At 50.9% G+C, this 14758-nt stretch overlaps 1 protein-coding gene across 10 annotated transcripts in view; it reads right to left on the reverse strand.

The window, feature by feature from the left end:
• Positions 1–1899: 1899 nt before the first annotated feature.
• Positions 1900–14758, reverse strand: part of THOC5 (THO complex subunit 5) — a 28539-nt gene continuing 15680 nt past the window's right edge. For 9 of the 10 annotated variants that reach the window (XM_042234811.1, XM_042234810.1, XM_060400850.1 and 6 more), the window contains 9 exons: positions 13262–13370; positions 10876–10977; positions 10202–10298; positions 9538–9652; positions 8053–8156; positions 7805–7892; positions 5634–5749; positions 4796–4986; positions 1900–2097 (listed from right to left, as the gene is read on the reverse strand). In XM_042234811.1, coding sequence (XP_042090745.1) covers positions 2034–2097; positions 4796–4986; positions 5634–5749; positions 7805–7892; positions 8053–8156; positions 9538–9652; positions 10202–10298; positions 10876–10977; positions 13262–13370 — 986 coding nt within the window. In that variant the 3' untranslated portion in view covers positions 1900–2033. Of the gene's footprint in view, positions 2098–4795; positions 4987–5633; positions 5750–7804; positions 7893–8048; positions 8157–9537; positions 9653–10201; positions 10299–10875; positions 10978–13261; positions 13371–14758 lie in introns of those variants that run through there. The other variant, XM_060400851.1, reaches the window with a different exon arrangement.

A 14758-nucleotide genomic window follows, 5' to 3' on the forward strand; every position in this document is an offset into this window, starting at 1 on the left:
ATCAGAGGAACTATTTTTAGGCCCCATTTCAATCTTATTCAGCACAGGCGGTGAGATGCAAGGCTTGAAGGTGGCCAGACCGAGGGGGATGTCGGCGGAGATCGTCTCAGGCAAGTAGGTCGGGGAAAAGACAAAGAAATCTCAGTACAGGAGAGAAAGAAGTGCCCAGAGGTTATGCCGCTGTCCAAGAGGAAGAGGCACAAGAGGGGTGCTTCTTACAGGGAATCATTCCTGCATTACTAGAGGAGTCATGAGGAAAAATGCGGAAAGTGCAGTGACTTCCAAAAAGAGACTAGGACAAAGCGTACCTGGGGAGCTCGTTAAATACACTTCCCTGGCCCATCTGAGGTCAACTGAGTCCAAATATTAGAGTGGGGCGTGGGAATGTGTTTCTAATCGTTCCCAGGGTGAGTGATTCTCGCACACAATACAGTTTGAGGACCCGTGGGCTGGAAAGCATCTACCTCTGGAATTTAAAGGAATGATCCAGGCCGAGGGGAGGGAGAAGCCCCGGAGGAGCCTTCTCTCTTCACTGGGCTCAGGCTTCTGTCAGTAAAGAGCAGGGCCCCGGGAAGGCCAAGAACCTCCTAGGTTCTGCCTCAGAAAATCCTTGTCACAGGGATGCTCAGAGATCAGCTGAGAAGACAAGAGGAGACAGCTCTTATACCAGAGGTCCACAGTATCCAAGGGTAACTGGTAAAATTCCGTTTAGAGGCGCCCTTCCTGGTGGTCCAGTGGTTAAGATTTCACCTTCCAATGCAGGGGGTGCGGGTTCAACCCCTGGTTTTAGCGCGAAGATCCCATATGCCTTGTGGCCCAAAAGCCAGAACATAAAATAGAAGTTAAGATTGTAATAAAATCAACAAAGACTTTAAAAATGGTCCATATTGAAAATAATCTAAAAAAATTCCATTTATAGCGGAAACCAAACTTCAAAGTGTGTTATGGAAGGAAAAAATCCATGTGATTGGGACTATCATGGCAAATAAGATTTAAGTATATCGATTTTTTTTATTGTTGTTAGATTTATGTATATTGAAAACTGCTAAGAGAACAGATCTCCAAAGTTCTTAGCCCCACACCCATCTCCTCCCTGCCCCATCTATGTAAGGTGATGGATGTGTTAACCTTATTGCAATAATCATTTCTCAATGTATCAGGATCCCTCTGTACAACTTAAACTTACACAGTTATATGTCAATTATATCTCAATAAAGCTGGAAAAATAAAACTTTATTTCATTTTCTAATTAGTGAATTTTATAACTGCAACTCTATAATAATGCTTCAATATTTTTTTACATCTTTGTATCTTCTTAAAATAATTTTAATGGAGGGCGTTGCCTATTTCCTCAGGACTTCTCTTAATCCTCTGAGAATCAAACCATTATTTCCTGAGGTTCCTATCGTGCCATCACCGTGAAGCCTCTCCTCTGGAGACACCTGCTCTCACACTGCCAGAGCATCACTGGACAGCAGCTCTGCCTGAGATCCTGATATCACTCTCATCAGCTCCACGACACCCTACAAGACTCACAATTATTCTCTGGGACTATTTGTCTGTTTTTGCTGCGCTGTCAGATGCTTGTAACATCCACCAGCCAGGGCAATGTGGCCGCTGGAGACACTGACAGGGTGAGGGGCCGCGGGAAGAAGAGCTTTTGCTTTTTCTACTAGACTGCCTTTGGCTTCCCCTGCCACCCGCTAAGAGCAGGGACTTGGATGACAAACGTGAAGGCAGTGAGGGTCTGCTGCAGAGCCGGAGTCGTGCTCACTCTGCCGTTCCCGGCCAGCCAGAGAGCGCCATCCACACGTGCGCGTTCACGCCACGCCCCGCTCCCACCTGCCCTTTCAGACCAAAGCCACCCCCTCTCCCCAGGGAGCCGCAGACAAAGGCCACTTGGTCAGGTGACATTTTAATAGGCTACAAATAGAAAACCTGTCCCGGGAGACTATCAAGAGCCACGTGTGCGCCGGAACCGGCAGCAGAGGCGCAGCACTCAGGGTCTGCGGGGAAGCAGGCCGCGCGCGACGTCAGCGATGGCTGAAGAACCCTTGAGGGTGGTTATATTTAAATGGCTTTATCCTGCTGGGACCCCTAGAGAAACAGGAGAAGGGAGGCCAGTTAACACCATAGCTTTGGGCTGATATAATGAATGCATCCACACAAGGGACTACTACGAAGCTGTTAAGGGACAGTACGAGACTGGTGTAAGGAAAGCACACTGCAGAACAGTGTGAAAGGGGTGACAGCGGTTCTGGAAAAGCGTCATGTGCCCCCGAAGGCGTGGGCACACAAGCCCGGACGGGCACTTTAGGGGACAGGGGGCTTGGGCACCCTCACTGTTTACATTGTTTTCATGCAACAGTTTGCTGCTGTTTTTATGTTCAACAACAAACATGTTTTATTCATGTCTATGATTAAAAAAAATATAACTTGAAAATCCTCTTCTGTAGGGAGATTCCCATGCAGGTAGGAGTTGACGTGGGAAAAGAATCTGTAGTAAGTGCCTGCCAAGGGCCTTGCGTTTATACTTGCTACTTCAGAGATGCTATTTCTATCATTTCAAAGATTTTAAATGAAGATGCAGGCTTAGGGATGTGACCTACCTGATATTAGACAGTCAGAAAGTCTCACAGACCAAATTCAAAACCAGGTCTGATGCTAAAGCCTGCTGGCACAAGAGGCTAACAATCATAGCCAAAGCCTGGACCTTGTGACATTTAGGTGCTTCAGCTCGTCTTGGGCCCCTGGGCAAAAACTTCACACAGGGTGCTTTTCCACACAACTCCATGGTGAACAGTGTCCAGCTAAAGGGCCTCCTTCACCCTTCTGCCTGTGCCTGACACTCAGTGGTGACCAGAAGGTGACACCTTGGATCTTGGTCTGAGGGAGGGAGGGTGAGAGGCAGTGTAGGTGTTTGCCAGAGGGAGGAGATTTGTATATCTTTTTTTTTTTTTTTTTTTGCCACACTGCACAGAATGGACTTAAAGGAGGGCTTCCTCTGCCTGCACTGTGCTTGGCACTTGACAGGCTCCCCTGGTTTAATTTCATGCTCCCAACACCACCTGACTGGACACAGTTTTACTGATGAGGAATCTGAAGCTCAAGAGCTTCAGACCCTGATCACACAGGCAGCAGCTGCAATTTGAACCCAGGCTGTTCTGGCCCCAAAGTCTTTTCTTAAAATGATGTCATGAACCTTCCCAACACCAGAAGGGTACAGAGTCGAGTCAGGCAAATTGAGGCGTACAGCTGATGGAGACCCCACAGCCTGAAGGCAGCCAGCCCCGGGCAGAGCCAGACCTCGAGTCTCCTGCGGCCCAGGCCAGCCCTTTGCAGCCCAGGCCCTTGACCTGATCCCAGTGGTCAGGAGGACTCCACACCAAGAACCTCACATCCCACGTCTCATCAGCCATGGAATTGACTGGATCTGGGCAGCAAAGGAGCACCTTCCCAGATCAGTGACAGGCGAGCGCAGCCTGGGCGACAAAGCAGCTCAGGAAACGGGCCCTGTGGGAGCCACTAGACAGCAGAGAACAGACAGTGGCCGGGTGAGAATTCCCACCCTGGAAATGTGCTACAGCAGGCGGGGCGCGGGGAAGAGCTGAGGTCTCACACAGACAGGCCAGGGACAGCAAGTCCCAGAACACACCGGCACCTAGCCGTCAGCGCCACCTCGCAGCCACGGTGGGGCTGGAGCTGGTTATTATCAGCTAGCACAAGAAGCCAGGCCAGGTGGAGGTGCCAGACGGAGGCGGGAGGATGTGGGACAGCCTCCAGGGGCAGAGGCTGGCTGTGTGAGAAGGTGAAGGCAGGCAAGGCACCTTCCAGACTGTCAGAGAACACAGTGATGTCCTCCTTGGATACACACTATAGCCCTTTGTGACACCATTCCTCCCCAGCCCCCTGCCCCAAAGGGAAGGGATGCCTGAGGAGTGTGGGCTCTGGGATTCTGAAACTGACTTGAAGAACAAGACCATGAGTTAAGGGATGAAAGGGAAGGAAAAGACCCGACACCAAAGCGGAAGGAAAAGCAGCCAGAAATGCGGGGCGTGCAGACACACTAAATACCAAGCCGCCAGCGCCTGTGGGCATTTTCTGAGGCTCCGTCTGTGCCGAGATCCATTTTGGAAGGCCTACGTGAACTACCTCTGCTTTGTCATGAGTTAGAAGGTAATGCTTCCATTTCAGCCTTTGGGAAAGGCTCAGAGCTGAGCTGAAGTGGCTCTATGAGTCACCCAGATGATGAGTGGGACAACAGAGGTCTGCACTGTGTGTGTTATTTCACAGCTGGCTCCTCTTTGACGCCCGACTGCCTACAGCTGTGATCCTCCTGGACGTGGGAGCACTGTAGGGAGTACAGCAGACTCTGGGGACTGGTGGGAGACATGTCTAGTCTGTATACAGGCCTATAGCCTGCATCGATTGAGGACATCCCTGTGTTCTCTGTAGTTTACAAACTTCATTTGAATCACAAAAAACAAACCTACAGAAAGCAGAGAAAGGGAAGTTTAGTCAAGTCCTCCTGCTCACACAGCATGAGGCCCACCTCTGGGGTGTATGTGTGAAGAACAACTAACTAGACTGGGCTGGGCTGATAGGGCAGGGCCCCAGGGCAAGTTTTAGGAAGGAGGAAGTGAGTTCTCTCCGGAAATCTGGCAGCAGGGTGTTAATTTCCACAGTGAAAGGAGACCAGAGCACCCGAGGACATGTGTGCCCTCTGTGCCAGGCTCTCTCTGCCCCGCGTCCCTGTGAGAGGCAGGGCTGGAGGTCCCGGGGCCCTGTCCCTCACCTGAAAAGCCGCAGACACATCTTCTCCTGGGGAAATTCCTTGGGCCCCTCCACGCTGTCGTCGTGGCTCTCCGTCTCCAGGTAGACGTCCAGCAGCACGCACAGGCGCTGCAGCTGGTTGGTCAGGAGCTGGTGGCCAGGCCGCGGGCCGCACAGCTCCTTGCAGCACACGTTGACCTCGCTCTCCATGGCCTATGGGGGGGGGGGGGGGGGGAGGTGCGGCAGAAGCCAGAAACTCAGCACCACTTGTAGGCCAGCTGGGTCTCATGGTTTCATGTGAACCGAGCCTGGGCCCCTGCAGATCAAGCCAGGCTGGCTTGTCCTGAGGCACCCGCTCCTCAAGACAATGGAGTCTTCCTGATCCTGACCTGGAACATTTCCTGCCTTGCATGTCCACAGCCAAAAAGAGCAAGATGGACAGAGGAAGAATCTCAAGATCAGATCCAAATGGGAAAGTGTTAGGGTTCAAAGTGTGCTCCTCAGCTATGGAGTCAGATCCATGGGCATAACAGCAATTAACACGGGCAACGATTTCACACCGTCTCGTTCCTGTGCATTTTACATTTCCGCATAAGCCTGAAACGACCTTTCAAGGCTGGTCTTTGTATTAGCCCTGTTTTATAAGCAGGGTGAACCTGTGGACCCCAGGCTAGTAAGGGGGGTCTGAGCCCTTCACTACACCTTGCAGTCTCTAGCACATTCTACAATCCCAGCAGCATCTGCCCTGGAACTTCGTCAATGCCCAAGCCCCCAGCTACCACCGGTTATGCCCCCCTCGCCCCCAACCCCGGCCCAAGGAGGCTCTCCCTGCTCCTTCCATCACCCGCCGAGGACCTTACCCGAATATTGTCATCGTTGTTGTTGGTTTTCTCCCCTTTCCAGTTCAGACAGAGCTGGAAAATGGGTGGGATGGATGAGTAGCCAGGGTTTAGCACCACAGCAGCCTGGAGCTTAGCTGGGAAAGGTAGGGAGAGGAGGAAAACGCAGTTGAGAGCCGGCTTGCCAGCCACGACCACCTCCCCGCTGGAACCCTGAGGCCAGCTCTGTGTCTTACATTAGTCCAGGTGCTCAGAGCACATTCTGCTACCAACTTTTACTTTCCGCCTAGAAACTCCAAAGTGGTACTGTCAGGCTGCAGAAGGTGAGGTCCTGTGACTAGGCCTCAGGACACAGAGATGTGAGGAGTCCTGAGCCTGGTTAGCCCAGTTCTATTTACTACTTTGACAGAAGTCTGTTTTACCTGGCATTTATTTGCCAGCAGGTTAAGGATTTTCCCAGTGAAGGTGCCCTATCTGTTTTTCTTTTCAACAGTATTATGTACTAGACATCACATTATAGTCAAATATATTTTCCCTATTCTGTTCTTTATTTTTATCTATTTTGTTACATGAAGCTTTTTGATAACCAGCATTTACTGAGCACCTACTGTTTTCTGTGCACAGTGCTGAGCCATTTTCACCCACATTTTATTTCATTCTGATAACGAGTCTCATCCCATTTCACAGTTAAAGAAACTGAGGCTCTGATAGAAACTTCCTAAAAATCATTAAACAGCCGCAAAACAGCAGTGCTGAGTTTAACCAGAGCTACCTGGTGCCAAAGCTGTGTTCATAATCATTAAATGAGAAATTTGTATTTTTTAACATACTTGTTTTTTCTCTGGTGACAGCCTTTGTCTTTTTCAATACGATACCCTCTCCATCAATGAGCTAAGTGCTTAGCCACCCTTTTCTCATTAGTTATGGGGACGGAGGGAATGAACGCTCACCCACTAGTAATTCAAATAAATTAATAGAGAACAAGAGAGTACAGAATAAGATAACTCTACCCTGACAGTCGCAACATTTATTGAAAAGTGACATTTTACTGTTGTTTCTGTCATAATAGTTTTGAATGTATTTCTGGGTTGATCTCTTGTCCACCAATTTTTTTGTTTTTAATCCATACTAGGAAATTGTTGTCCACTTATTCATTTAAAGTTCACTCTTAAATTTTCAAATTCTATTACAACACATCTAATAAAAATTTAAATGATCACATTCATCCTTTGTATGAATACAGGATATCTGTTATTTTTCCAAGCTCTGTTCCCCTCATCCAGGAAGCAAAAGTGATGTCTTCCAATGATTTCCCACCCTTGGGGCTTTGGAAATTTCTTGGATGCATAGTTTTCTGTGCCCTTAGAAAACAGCACTCTGCGTTGTTTAGGGATGAGGTTTGAGTATTTTTTAAAAGGAGAGAAGACAGGAAGTGAACGCAAAATTCCAAACAGCAGTCACCCATCACGAGGGTGAGAATGAAGTGGGATCAAGGAGCCTCCACTGTATCTGAAGTTATCTAATTTCCTTAGAATATTTCTAAAAACATGAAAAGTGAAGACACGGGTAAAGAATCATGAACATCAAAGAGTGTAACCTTTCATTTCTCACACTATCTTGGAACTACAGACAACTCCCTCTGCCCTGCAGCCTTGGCACTGAGCCTCTGGGGTGGGCCAGATCCACAGAGGCTGGGGCTGGACGACAGCCCCATAGGCGCCATCGGGGTGGGTCCAGCTGGAAGCCCTGGCCGATTAGATGCCAGGACAGCGGTGAGGATTCAGAGCTCTCAATGCCTCCCCAAGTGAGCGCAGGGACTGCAAAGAGGGAGGAGAGTCCTGCACTTCACAGCTTTAGAGTGACAGTCCTACCTTGAAGAGAGGACGAGCAGTTCTCTGATTCTAAAGGGTGATGAAGCAAAAGGGCTAAGAACTCAGGCTCAGAGATCTGACTGGGTGTGTGACTGAGCATCATCTACAGAGCGGGTACGTCACCAGCACCGGACCGTGGTGACGATTAGCGGAGGAAGGGACTGTTGCAGTACAAGTCCTGGCTGAACGCTGCCTCTCAGCCAAGACTGCTGAGTCCCCGAGGCAGGAGTCCAGATCTTTAGCTTCCTTGGGCCAGCTCCCAGGAAGGTTTGATTCTCAGCGGCTCCCCTCACCTAGAACCACTGTCGGCAGAGTGGTTACCTGTGCCCCTCTCCACAAGTGCCATGTAGTAGAGATTGGTGTCCCCGGCCAGTCCCGCCTCCACAACGTCTTTGGTGAAATGCAGCTCCTGGAAGTCACCAAGAAGGGGGAGGGTGAGCTGTTGGCGCCTCTTGTCAGACTGCCCCACCCTTCAGGAGGAGGAGCAGCAGAAAGGAGACTCAGGTCTGCAGTCCCCAGGATAGCAACAGTGGCCTGTCCCTGCCCCCCCGCCCCCCCCACACACCTACCATGTAGTCCTCATGGGCAATCGTCACCCACTTCACCAGGCGAGAGACGACCTTTGCAGGGAAGAGGTAGTGGCAGTCGCTGGTGACCGGGACAATGCCGTGCTCTAAGAGAGCAGGACAGAGGGCATCACAGGCGGAAATCGGCCGCCACAGCTGGGTAACCGGCACCCTCTGAAAGGCTCAGATGGCCCTGCCACCTGTCCAGGTACACTTGGTACTCAGGTCAACACGCGCCAGGAATGGCGGCACGTCAACCTGACCTTCGCCCAGCGCTCGTGCACGTGGCAGGACCCAGCCCCAGCATTCACAGCGCTTCATCCTTAAAGCAAACGAAAAACCCCCTGCCGCCAGAACCGACGAGGAGGCCTCTGTGGCAGTGACTGTTAATTAGATCAAATAGCCAAGAGGGCCGTTCTCGCAGCTGACCTTGTAGGAGGAAGGACTAGTCTTCTGTGCCAGTTCCTCTAAGGGAGAAGAGCAGCAGGGCTGCTCCAGGGCGAATTCCTGCTGGTGTTTCAATAAGCAAATATGCCAACATGGTACACGCTATCCAGGATGACAATCATCCAACCCCGGGACAAAACAAACTCCACAGTGCTGATGGGGAGCCTGGAGAAACCAGAGTCCACGTGGGGCCTCCAGATGGGTGCTGGGAACTCAAAGCCTTTCCTGACAGTGGCTCTTTTATTTATTTTTGATGTGGATCACTTTTAAGGTCCTTATTGAGTTTGTTATAATATGGCTTCTGTTTTGTTTTGGATTTTTGGCTGCAAGGCATGCGGGATCTTAGCTCCCTGGTCAGAGACAGAACCTGCAGCCTCTGCGATGGAAGGCGAAGTCTTAACCACTGGACCACCAGGGGAGCCCTGACAGTGGCCTTTTTCAGGCTGGAAAGATCTTAACCCTCCCCCACTGGTGCCTTGCACCCGACAGGCTGTGACAGGTGTTCACAGAACGAATAAAAGAGAAGCCCCTACGTGGCCACCATCTTGGTCAAGGGCGCATCAGAACCACTTGGGAGCTTACAGTGAACCCCGGGCTCAGCCCCGGCCTGGAGGATGTCAGCTCAGGGGTCAGGGGAGGGAGGAGGCGTGGGTTACTGGACCACTGTATTCAAGCAAGCTGAGCACAAGCTCCACAGAAGCAGGGCTCTGTCTTGTGCTCGTGGCTCCTTCCCCAGCACTATACTGGAGACCCCGAGTGAATGAGGTTCCTGTTAAAATGCACAGTAAAGTCTGCCACGCGCTGACCTAGCACAAGTGCTCCCGACCAATCTAGTAAGTTGGGGCCCCAAAAGGCTTTGGGCGGGCCGAGACAGCCTTGTAGCCCTGTGGGGAGCTCACACCTCTGCCTGGCAGCCTAGAGCTCTCCCCAGTGGCCCAGCTGACTTTGTCATCAGGATTCCAGACGTCTGAGAGCAGGGCTCCGTGCTCTTTGTGCTTGTGCTGAGCGGCTCAGGCCACAACCCCGACTAACACCACTTACCCAGGGAGGCAAACTGCTTGTGGAGGGCGAGGCGGGACTGCACCCTGGTCTTCAGCAGTTTCATGGTGGTCTCCATGTGACTGGCGCTCAGTGAGTGGTCTGTGATCACAGTGTGCTGTGGGTGGCAGAGCACAGCACACGCGTGAGTGCTCTCTGTGCCCTCCTCCTGCCACCCCTCTCCCAGGGCCTGCCTGCCCGTGGCGGCCAGGAGCACCCACGTCCTGGCGTAGATGTCTTCTGGGGTAGCAGGGTCTCCCTGAAGTAGGGCCAGAGACCGAGTCCCGGCGGGAATGATTCAAGCTGCCAGGATCTGGAGAGGCTGGGGGAAAGGAAGGCTTCTGCTGAGGTGCCCGTTGCCCTGGGGTTCATTTCTGGCACCTTCGTACATAAGACCAAGGGGTAGCAGCACCAGGAGCCATGGGATACGCAGGGCAAGGATCCAAGTTACTTTGACCTGGGGGGGTAATAGGCTCAGGGTGAAAGCAAAAGACACCTGAACACTTGGAGGCCTTGGACACTTCAGAGTGAAGGGAGGACAGGTCACAGCCCAGAGGGCTGGCATTCTGCTAGTTTAAAGTCCCAGAGGCCATCAGAAGCCCTTCTGGAGTCTGCAGAGGAGAGGAACAGGGCTCCTCAGCCAAGGGGACTCAATCAGTGGACACACCTGAGGCTGCTCTTTGGGGAAGTGAAGACCACCCAGCTTCTGCACCCACAAGTAGGGGTGACCGAGGTCAAGTACGTAGTCCCTCAAAGTCAGGATGCTGCAGAAAAGAACACACAACGGAATGAGTTTAGAAGTCACTTCTGCTGTGGTCCCAGGGTATATGCCTCATCCCACCCTTTCATCTCCCCTAACAGAACGGTCCTGCAGGCTCAGCGCACTCATGGCCGGGCCGCCAGCAAGGTCTCTCAAGTTCATCAGTTCCCTGCTGTGAATTTTCTCTCTCCTAGAGCCAATTTTCTCTTTTTCCCTGGCAGCCTTCAACTCATTAGCAAATCTCAATAAAAAGGCAGTGTACTTATCTTTTCATTAGTCCAGCAATTTATAAAGTATTTTCTAAATTTTAATCATCAAGAGAACTAAAATGTTAAACACATCTCTTACCACACTCAGAGCTTTGACCCTTCCACCCTTCCCCATCCTTCTCCAGGGCCTCATAAGCAAGAAAGGACAGGTGTCCCCTTCTCTGGATGGAGCACTCCCTCTCACCCCACCATTTCTCCATCCCCAACCCCCACCCCCTGAAGGCCTCTGGTCCTAACAGGTCTCCTGCTTTGAGTCACCAGAGAAACTCTGAAGTGGACAGGCTGGAAGAGGAGGAAATGTTGCTGACTCACCCAACTTTATCAAATTGATACTGATTGGCTGGATTGGGAGTCTTCTTTCCATGATCCCCTGGGTACAAGCAGCTCAGGACTGAGTCAGGAGACAGCAGGTCACTGGAGGAGGGAAAAGACTGCAATGAGAACACTGGCCAAGCCCCTGGCTCGACGCAGACGTGGCCATCTGGGGGTGGTAACGCCCTCTCCCACTGATGAGAAAAGCCACCGTTTACTGAATGCTCCTTGCAGTCTAGACCCTGTATATGCCTGAGGCCATCAGATCCTCACAGCCCTAGGAAGTAGGGAGGATTAGCATTTCCATTCTATGGAGGAGAAATCGAGGCTTTGAAAGATATACCAAGCCCAAGCTGACACTGCTAGTAAGCGCTGGAGCCAGGATTTACACTGTCCCATCAAAGACAGTAATACTCTTAATTGCAGGTTTTTTGTTTGTTTCTGGTGCAGATCCCATCTCTGGTTGAGGAACTCCGGCCCCTGCCTTGAAAGCATGGAGTCTTAACCATTGGACCACCAAGATAGTCCTTTAACCACCAATTTCCAAAGAAACCTATCCCTTCAAGAAGTATACAATGACCAGAGCCTTTCCTCAAGGGAGCAAAACCCTGTGACACCAGAAATAGAACACTCAGAACTTTCATAGGAGCAGAACAGATTTCTTCTACCCCAAAGAGACCCAGTGTGCAGCTCTGATGCTCTGCCTATCTCACACTTCACCTCATCTCATGCGGACACAGAAAGAGCTCCCCTTGAATATTCCCGGAAAAGATACATCACACAGACTGGAGACAAGGTGACCTAGTGCTGTAAGCAGAAAGACACGGTGATGCCAATGCCACCTCCTCGCAATGGTTAAACATGTAATTGAGAGTGACGATCAGAGAAGAGACAGCACAGGCGCAGAGTGGAGTAATCTGGTCACAAAGGACAACAGGGCCCAATCTTTCCCTTCATCCGTGGGAGCTCCCCTTCACCTTCTAGGGACAGCATCAGGAGAAACTCAGGCAGACGGCTGATCCTGCTGCCCTGAGCCCGGCAGGCCTCCGGGAACTCGGCCCAGGAGAGTGGCAGTTTGTGGCTAAACTGCTCTGCGCTGCTCTGTCCTGCCAGAGTTTCCTGCATCACCCCCACCCCCAAGGGTCTCTGTCCCCTTCGCTGCTACAGAGAACTAGCTATAAAATCAGTAACTGTCATTCTTTTAGCCAATATTTAGTGGCGGATACTAATATACTCAATCAACCAAAACAAAACAGTTAAACTGCACAAAAGTGGGACTTGAAATTGACAAAACCTGATGGAATGGTCAAATTCTGACAAATTTCCACCCACAACATGTGGCTCAGGACAACTGAATTTGGTAAAAACAATGGACATTAAAGAGCAGGCGACTGCACGTGCAGAGGCTGGTGAGGAGAGGTCTTCAGGGCCCAGTGGTGCCAGGCTGCAGCCCCAGGACTTAGCAGATGGGCGTCTGAGAAGGGAGCAGGCAGGATGCTTACCCAAGGAGCTCCACAGGGGCCCTCTGGCTGAGCAGTGCGACTGGGTGGTCTGGAGAAGCCAGCCCCAGGCTCCCCCTGCTGGCGTGAGGTGGGAACAGGGACGACAGCACCCACAGTGCTCAGGATGGCCCAGCATCACTCTCAAGCACAGGGACAAGGATGCAGCCAGGAGCGGGCACGGACACTAAGCTCAGGGTGGACGGCAGCCACCCTCGGGCAGCCCTGGGAAGAGCCCTGTGCCTCCCAGGCTATCTACACCTGATGTGAGGACTCAGTGGGGCAGGGCTGGGTGGCGAGCCAGGCCAGGCGAGCCTCCTTCACCCCCAGGCCCTCTTGGTCCTCTTCCCTTCCTCCCACGACCAGCGGCCATGGTCAGGGTCTTTCTGGGGACGCTCCCCCTGTGGCTGCCTCTATGTGCCTCTGCTCACCCTTCTCAAAACCCACCTACCAGTCTTCTTCCCACTGTTGCTACCAGGTAAGGACAACCTGGGATTGAGCTGAGCTGCAGAGTAAAATCCCAGGCCCTTGGGGCAGAAAAAGACAAGAGAAAGAGAGGCCTAAATCTGTCAACCTGGTAAAGTCTGCCAAGTCTCACGTTCACACTCTTTCCACTGGTGTAAAAGCTGGAGCCCACCCACTCAGTTTACAACAGGCTGCAGTCGTTTCTGTCATCGGCTGTGTAGTAAGAAGACTGCACGGATTCCAGCCAGTGAGCGCTTTCTAAATATACCCTTAGTGCGCCAGGACTTCTGGCTGTGTGGACGCGACAGCAGACGCCAGTGCGGCTGTGAACCCCTCCGAGTCAGGTGAGAGAGGATCCGGGAACAGCACAGCAGGCAGGCACCCACCACACCCCCGCCCACATGCCAGCCCCACAGAGGTACCCTGCGCTGATGGGGGTGATCAGCTCTGTGGCGGTGGTCACTTTGGCTTTCACTGTCATGATGTTGAGGTTCATGAGGTAGTAGAAAGTCAGGTGCAGCACACTGTCATCTGGAGGCGAGGAGGAAAAGAGACATCCTTTATGAGCTGACATTAGAAGGGAGTCAACAGAATCATAGAAAATCAACGACGTTTAAGATCTCTCACACAAAAACAACGGCAACTTAATATTGACTTAAAAAAAAGTCTCTACAAATTCTTTACTACTCCTCCCTCCAAGAAGTGGAGCTTCATTTTCCTCCCTTGAGAGTGGACTGGACATAGAGACTCTGCTTCCAACTAAAACAACAAGGAAAAGAAGCGATCAAGTGATCACCTGGTAACATCACTAGTACCAAGATGCAGTGATACCATGGATCCCTGGTAATACAGGACGGTGAACACTCTATCTGTGGTGTGCTTTCTCCAAAACCCACAACCTCAGTCTAATCAGAAAACATCAGACAAGGCCAAATTGAGAGTCTTTCTACATGATACATAAACCTCATCTTCCAAAGTGTCAAGGTCATAAAAAACAAGCAAAGACTTGAGGAGACTAAGGGGCACAATGACTAGATGCACATGAGATCCTGGATTGAATCTGAGAACAGGAAAAGGGCATTAGGGGAAAAACCAGGGGCATCTGAGTAAGTTCTATAGTTAATGGCATAGTACCAACGAAACTAACTCTGATTTTGAAAACTGCACTCCGGTGAAGTAATCATGTACAGATATGAGAGTTGGGCCATAAAGAAGGCTGAGCACTGAAGAACTGATGTTTTCAAACTGTGGTGCTGGAGAAGACTCTTGAGAGTCCCTTGGACAGCAAGGAGATCAAACCACTCAATCCTAAAGGAAATCAATCCTGAATATTCATTGGAAGGACTGATGCTAAAGCTGAAGCTCCAATACTCTGGCCATCTGATGTCAAGAACTGACTATTGCATAGACTATTTCTTGAAAATACACAGAAAACCAACACAGTGGCCGCCCTTGGAACTCAGACCTAGGCCCAGGGTCTGGGAGGCTGGGGTGAGAGGGAAGCTTATGTCTGACCATTCACTCTTATCACGCTGGGATGTTTTATCATGTGCTCCAGTATCCATATGAAGCCAGTTTCAAAACCCACATTCTCTGCAGAATACAAAGTTCTATTTGTATGTATTAAATTAAGCAAGTTGATTATGTTAGTCAAAAGCGGCATACTCTTGGCAACTTGCTCTGTGTACCTGACCTGTCCAATTCAGAAAGATGGTAGCTTCATCAAGTGTCCCTGATGTGTCTAATGGTTTTGCTATGTTTTTAGGGTTATGATTCAGGAAGGGAAAATAAAGTCAAACTCCATGAAGAACAATAAAGGAAAACAGAAATATGAAACCAGAATCTTTCCGTAGGCAACGGGGCATTGGCTTGCCAGACCCCAGGTGGCTGCAGCTGGCCGTACTCCTAGGTGTTATGAG

The sequence above is a fragment of the Ovis aries genome, chromosome 17 (genome assembly GCF_016772045.2).
Source record: "Ovis aries strain OAR_USU_Benz2616 breed Rambouillet chromosome 17, ARS-UI_Ramb_v3.0, whole genome shotgun sequence".
Taxonomy (NCBI): domain Eukaryota; kingdom Metazoa; phylum Chordata; class Mammalia; order Artiodactyla; family Bovidae; genus Ovis; species Ovis aries.